The sequence below is a fragment of the Palaemon carinicauda genome, chromosome 32 (genome assembly GCF_036898095.1).
Source record: "Palaemon carinicauda isolate YSFRI2023 chromosome 32, ASM3689809v2, whole genome shotgun sequence".
In the NCBI taxonomy this organism is placed as follows: Eukaryota; Metazoa; Arthropoda; class Malacostraca; order Decapoda; family Palaemonidae; genus Palaemon; species Palaemon carinicauda.
In genome coordinates, this window is record NC_090756.1 from 9,403,942 (window position 1) to 9,411,441 (window position 7,500).

General features: G+C 35.4%; 1 protein-coding gene across 1 annotated transcript in view; it reads left to right on the plus strand.

Moving 5' to 3' along the window:
• The window catches only part of LOC137625467 (proline-rich protein 36-like), a 44,726-nt gene that overhangs the window by 35,558 nt on the left and 1,668 nt on the right, over nucleotides 1-7,500 (plus strand). The window contains exon 4 of the mRNA XM_068356377.1: nucleotides 7,273-7,500. This exon is cut by the window's right edge and continues 68 nt beyond it. Coding sequence (XP_068212478.1) covers nucleotides 7,273-7,500 — 228 coding nt within the window. The remainder of the gene's footprint in view (nucleotides 1-7,272) is intronic.

Here is a 7,500-nt window from a genome sequence, read left to right on the forward strand (position 1 = left end):
GTCTCTTCCTCAAATACCTCAATGTCTTCAATGACCGTAAAAGAATCTCATTTTTCCCATTGTTGAGCAAAGCTCTACCAGGTAGGACCATTCATACTAGGTTGGTTTGGTGTGAGTAATCGGGCTGAAGTTCCCCACCATCATCAATCCGCAGTGGCCAGCGTGGTGATTAAAATATCCATAACCCAGACATGACTAACGATAAGTCTGAGGCTTTTGTCTTGCATTGGACTAGAATGGCTGTATTTATTGCTGTTGTCATCGGACATGGGATATTAGATAGTCTTATCCTAGTTCTCTTATATAAAAGTAATTTTTAACTATGGATACACAGGCATACATATCAGGTGTAGATGAAGGTGTCAGTACAGTATACTCTTAGGTACACAGAGAAAACACAGACCCGGGAAGTACACTAAGATACACTTACTTAAAAGTGGAATTTCAGACGGTGGATATAATGTTTGATCCTGAAATCATAATGCTTGCTAATGGACTCCTTAGAGAGAGAGAGAGAGAGAGAGAGAGAGAGAGAGAGAGAGAGAGAGAGAGAGAGAGAGAGAGAGAGAGAGACCTAAATAATATAGAAAGATCCTTGAGCTTCTTAGAGCAAGATTTGCTAATGGACACAAAGACACAGACAGACAAACAGACGGACAGAAAATGGCATTTTATAAATACTGTTAAATGAGGAGAGAGAGAGAGAGAGAGAGAGAGAGAGAGAGAGAGAGAGAGAGAGAGAGAGAGAGAGAGAGAGAGAGAGAGAGACGCAGTTCAGTTTCAGTCTTCTAATACTTTGCTTGGAATATTATCAGAAGTCAACTAGTAGTTAATATCAACATCTCTCTCTCTCTCTCTCTCTCTCTCTCTCTCTCTCTCTCTCTCTCTCTCTCTCTCTCTCTAAGCTGTCACCCTTGACACTTTAATGTTTATCTTAATCAAAAACAACAATTTACCTTATGTTTACATTATTTCAATTTGCAAAATATAACAAGATTTATCCTCCATTTTTGTTCCCCGTCTTTATCAAGACTCGATTCAATTTCATCCTCTAAAAGAATATCCTTCTAAAATAACAATATCTCCACGTCAAAGTATCTAATGTACATCTAAAATGATAATTTCTTTGTGTAAGGTTTTAGTTTTTCTGGAGAGAATCGGATTTTGCATATGAAAATAGCCAGTGTCCATTATAATAATTAAAACATTTATAAGATAAGAATTGATAATAATTACATTAGTAGGGATTTTGTTATTATTATTATTATTATTATTATTATTATTATTATTATTATTATTATTATTATTATTATTAAGCTATAACCCTAATTGGAAAGGCAGGATGCTTCAAGCCAAGAGGCACTACTAGGGAAAATAGGCCAGTGAGAAAAGGAAACCAGATAAGTAATTAACCATTAAAATAGAATATTCTAAGAACAGAAACAACACTAAAATAAATATTTCATACATAAACTATAAAAAACTTTAACAAGGGGAAGAGAAACAAGATATAATAGTGTGCCCGAGTGCACCCTCAAGCAAGAAAATTCTACCCTAAGACAGTGGAAGACCATGGTACATGGCAGAGGCAAGGGACAGTGACACTGCCCTATCAAGCAGGACAATGCTCTAAAGACTGACCATATACACATACGATCAGTGCCCAAGCTCCCTCTTCACCCAAGCTAGGACCAAGGAGGGTTAGGCAATGGCTGCTGATGACTCAGCGGATAGACCTATAGGCTCCCCCAAACCTCCATCATTAGCTCACAGGGATGGTGATGTTGCAGCGATCAAAGGAACTAATAAGTTAGAGCGGGACTTGAACCCCAGTCTGGTCTTCACCAGGCAATGACGTTACCAATTAGGCAACCACAACCTTAAATATCAATAAATTATTCCACGTACAGTTGGCTTAATTAACTCCGGTACACTTCACGGGAACCCAAGGACACGTCAGTGTACCGGAATTAGTGAAGCCAACTGTACCTACTACAAGTGGGACCAACGTCTGTAGAAATATATGATGGAAATGTCCATATTCTGAAATGTAATCCTGTAATTCAATATCGCTAATGAGGTTTTACTTTCAAATAAATGATCATACTATGGAGGCATACGAGTGGAAATTGTGCTGGTAACCATGTACTTCGGATTAGACATAAAACTCAATACTAAACATAAAGTAGATTAGGGATATTACAAAGCTTTGAATATCAAAATGGAGAATAGTAGCAAATACAAACATTGGAAATGGATATTAGTGTCTTAGCTCATTGTTACCAGGTGGAAATAATTCACAAACGTTCTTTTCAAACTATGGTGGGTATTTTTTTTTATCAAGTTATATGCTACACCAAGAATAAAGCCAAATTTAGCATTGAAAAAACATTCTAATGTTTTATATATTTTCACTTTAGCTCATTATGTTGTATTTCCATCCTTCTCAGAGGAATTTGGGACCTCACAATCTGGTAACGTTTTCAGAGCTAATAAAATTCGAACAAGTGAAAAAAAATGCGAATTATTGAAAAGCAATGCAAATTCATGAGAAGATTTTATAATAGTATTTTTGTATCTAATGGTAAGTTAGAATTCATTATTGATAGAGCTGATTATGCTTTTTATACACAATTTTCCGATTAGAAGCAAGAAAGTTTTTAGTTTGACAACCAGAGAGAAAAAAAAAAATCGGTGTGTGGAATGAAATAATAATCATTAGAAGTACTTAATGTAAAAACTGGCACAGCCAATGGACAATTGAAAAATGAATAATACATTCATCGATATTAATTCCCTTTACTTTATATGTATTGAGGATTAAAACTCTGGGAACTATTAAATTTTGGAAGATCGAGGTCAATAGGGCAAGGTCAAGGTCATGTAATCAGCTATAAGTTTGGACATCGTTGTCATAGAAACTTCAAATCTGGTTCATATTTGAGTGTATGAATATCCACGCCAATTAATACATGCTAACGTCAAAGGTCAAAGTCAAAGTCAAAGAAAAAGTCAAGAAATAAGCTGCCACGGTGGAGGTCTGCACTGTACCAAGTGTCCCTCTATTCTAAAAATGTTTTATACTTGAAAAAATCATAAAGTATATTCACATTTTTCATTTATTACACTTACGATGCAAAACCTCCATCTTAAAATTTTTATTACTCACATTATCCAGCATTTATCAGCATGATAAACTAATAAGTTCCAGAAATAACGAAAGTTTTATTCAAACATTTGCTAATGGCAACTTTCTCTCGTAAAAAAAAAAAAAAGGGCGACTATGGTAAAGGGAGAATAAGGTCGACATTCCGCATGACTAAATGATGAAAGTCGACCTTATGGATGGAAGGGAGATGAACTTAAAAGACAATCGTAACTCAAATCAAAAGAATAATAACTGATGTAATGCCAGTTAATGGTTGGCCATATCAATGAGTTGATCAAGCATTCATTTGATCGTTGTTTAAATCAAGTTCATGAAAGATTATATCAGACAAATTTGTAGTTTCTGACAAACTATATTTCGTCATTACCACTCTGATATTTTCGTGAAAATTCGAACGAGGTGAGATTTTATGAATTATATTAACAATGCTTAATTTTTTTTTTTGTGACAGTTTCTCTAGATAGTATTACTAAGCAAAATATGTATTATTATTTTTTATTTAATCTAATATCATACGCTGATAAGACAAAGAAATCATCTTAACTGTTAGTGAGAACTCCCAGATAGAAAATAGTCAACCACCTTGTTTGATCTATATGCTATTTCGTTTTAACTTAGAACTCACTTTCTGTTTGCTCTGCCAATTTTTTTTTTATTACCCCACAGTCTTCCTTGGAATGTAGTGCCTGTTCCACAAGAAACGTTTTGGATTAACTTTATTAACGTTTAAAAGTGACGTGTTGAAAAGTGTTAAGGGTTAGTTCAACAGAATCTCTTGGGTGATAGTGATATCAATTATAAGAATAATGTCCAGATGAAAATTAATGATATCATGAGGTTTTGGTGACCAGAAATATCATATTAATTTCATAGTGTTCGAGTTCCAAACGTTGATCAAAACGTAAATGGACGTTTCTGTGTTGTTTGATAATTCCATAAAAACGTTGTCTTATAGCAAAACACTTTTTTATCAATTAAATGATCTCGGCTATGTCAAGTACCAATTGAAACTTCAAGAAAAATCTTCGTTTATTCTGAGTCAGCTCAACAGATCAAAAACACTGGCTCATCTAGTAATCAATTATAATTTATATAAGAAATAATCAACATCATTGACCCGACTCACGTGCACAAACTGCAATCATTCTTATTTCATTCTTCGAAACTTTGCAAAGGATGCATTGGATACATCAAGATATAACAAGTGGAAACTCTAATCCTTCTTACTCCTACTTCATTCTTCACAACTCTCAATCGACCTGGGACATCAAGAGATTAAAAGTATAAAAGGTATGACGGTTATTTTCACCTGGTTCAAGAAGGCTTTGTCAATAGGCTATTTTCTCTGGTTATTTCGTAGATCAAGTACATTTTGATGGTTACGTGGAATAAATATTTGTACGAAACTTAGTAATATAATTTAATTGGAATTTGAGTTAATATTTTTTTACATACAGGCAAATATATTGGGGATATTTCGTTAATCAGAAGATATTTTCTCTGGTTATTTCGTCGATCAGAGGACATTTTCTCTGGATATTTCGTAGCTCTAGTACATTTTAATAGTTACGTGTAATAGATATTTGGACGTAACTTAGTAATATCATTTAATAGAAAATTGAGGTACTGTTATTGTTGTACACATATAGGCAAATAGATCTGGGGTATTTTGTTAATCAGATAATGTATCTAATCCTAGCGATTCTCCATGTGTCTAGGATGGCTTAGAAATAGCTACCTTGATTTTGGTAGTTACTATTAATTGGATTAAGATATATGCTTGGTATACGAATTGCTACTATGGGCTGTAAGTGTGCAATAACCCGTGCCTGCAACAACATCAACATCAACAACAACAACATACAAATTGAAGTTGTGGCCACGGGACCAGGGGAGGATTACGATGTTCTAGGTGAAGGGGAACGTTATGATTTTTAGGATTGAGGAAAGGAGTTCTTTAAAATGTGTTAAATACAGGTGAAAGTAACTTAAGAGTTTCCCTGACTGGTGTAGCCAGGGCAAGGGAAGTCGTACAATCGCAATTGCAAGATTGCAAAAGTGATTCAGTCGGTTTTCTGGATATTGGAAACCTTTTAAATACGCGTTGCAAGTTGCAACTAACCTCTACGTTGACGACTATTCTGTAGCAATTGACAAACGAGTTTGGAGGGGTCATGGGTACATCTGTATCATTTACTTTACTTACTTCTTAATGACTGCTTTCCTGATTTTAACTCGCAGGGGGAACCCTACTCACTACAAGACCTACAGGTTCAATTTATCATATACATTCTTAGGTATTTTGCATAATACACAGCATAACTGGTGTTTATTGTCATATCCACATTATCGAAAAGCTTAGCGAACAAGAAAATCTTGCGTTTCTTCTTGAACGAAATATTTCTCGTATATCAATTCTCGATTTTTAATTGTTTTGTTACAAACAAATTGAATATTTACATAGCCGCAATTTATGACATCCTTCGTATCCATTGTCAGTATTTTCTGATAATCCCTCTCATTCCAAATCATAAGCTTTGCAATTTCTTGAATCAATTATATGATCAGAAGGTTTGTTCAATTTGTGCAAGTTTATACATTTTATCTGCTGCGAGTTAAATTCCTTGGTAGCGTGATTTCCAGAACATTTAATGTAATCCATTGACATATATAAGAGGAATCTTCTCTAGCGTGTACGTTTTATCACCTTGTTTTACGCAATGGCTACCTATTAAATCCAGAATGGTGTTTAATGTATGCGCAATGACTCTTAAAGTTATCAGAACCGGACGTCCGAAATATATTAAGAGAATTGCTACCCATGTGCAACCAATGAATATTGTCGACACGAGAATAAATATTTACTGTTTCAAGTTATTGGAGCCAATGAATACCTCCTCTGCAGGTTCTAGAGGTTATAAATATTCGGCACCAAGACTTCAAGCCTCCTCTAGACTCTTAAAAGATAGATATTGAGGCTCTTAAGAAGAAACTGAAAACTATTGTTTTCTAAGTGCTTCGATAATGTGGATTTGGCAATTAACACAATATACCTGTGTACCCAGGAATGGATACAAAAAAACAGATCTTGTAGGTTCTGTCTCTTTTTTATATAGCAATTTATCAAGTTTTCCTTAACTGGCCAGCCACGCCACGAACAAAATTCTTTTGTCTAGTAGATACGTTATTATTTAATGATAAAGGATAGTAATTCGTCTGTGCAAACAATGCCCTTTGTTAACATAGGCAAATAACTATTCTAATTAAACAGCATGTTATCCCCCGAAGAATAATGAGTAATGAGCCTCGTTAGGGCTATAATTTTCATCCAAATTAATTCCAATCGAGCAGGTACCTGGTAACAAAGTGTTAAGATTAACAATTAATTTGAGGCACCTTTTACATCACGTTTTTTTTTCCATAACTAATTGATTTTTCCGCCAATTACAATTTTGATATGGAGCCTTTTCGTCTTTATATGTATTTCCAAAAAATAAATACTTTCCGGATCCCCTCATTTGAATATTGGGGAATTATGAATAGTATTTAAATTTATATTTTGGAACAAAAATTCTCATTCGGGATAAATATTTTGATTTATTTTATACATATAGACACGTTGTAAACATGAAAGAAATTCTCTCTCTCTCTCTCTCTCTCTCTCTCTCTCTCGATCTCTCTCTCCTCTCTCTCTCTCTCTCTCTCTCTCTTGTTGCTTTTTCTTTCATGTGCTCTCTTGCTCTCACTTTCTCTTTTTTTACTCTTTCTCTTACTTGCTCTCGCTTTCTCTTACTTGCTCTCGCTTTCTCTATTATTTTTGCCTTCTCTCTTACTCTCGCTTTCTCTCTCTCCGCTCTTTCTCCCTCTCTTACTTTCTCTTGCTCTCGCTTTCTCTATTGCTTTTGCTTTCTCTCTTGCTCTCGCTTTCTCTTTCCCTCGCTCTTGCTCCCATCTCTCTTGCTTTCTCTCTTACTCTCGCTTCTCTCTCTTACTCTCGCTTTCTCTCACTCTAACTCTCTCTTTTGCGCTCTCTCTTTCAGCCTCGCTGCTCTCACCCTTTTTCGCTCTCACCCTTTTTTGCTCTCACCCTTTTTTGTTCTTAGCCTCTATCACCCTCACTCTCACCCTTATTCACTCTCAGCCTCGATCACACTCGCTCTCTTTCAGCTTCGTTCACTCTCACCCTTATTCCCTCTCGCCCTTTATTCCCTCTCGCCCTTTATTCCCTCTCACCCTTTATTCCCTCTCACCCTTTATTCCCTCTCACCTTTAATCCCTCTCAACCTTATTCCTTACCCTTACTCGCTCTCGGCCTTATTCGCTCTCAGCCT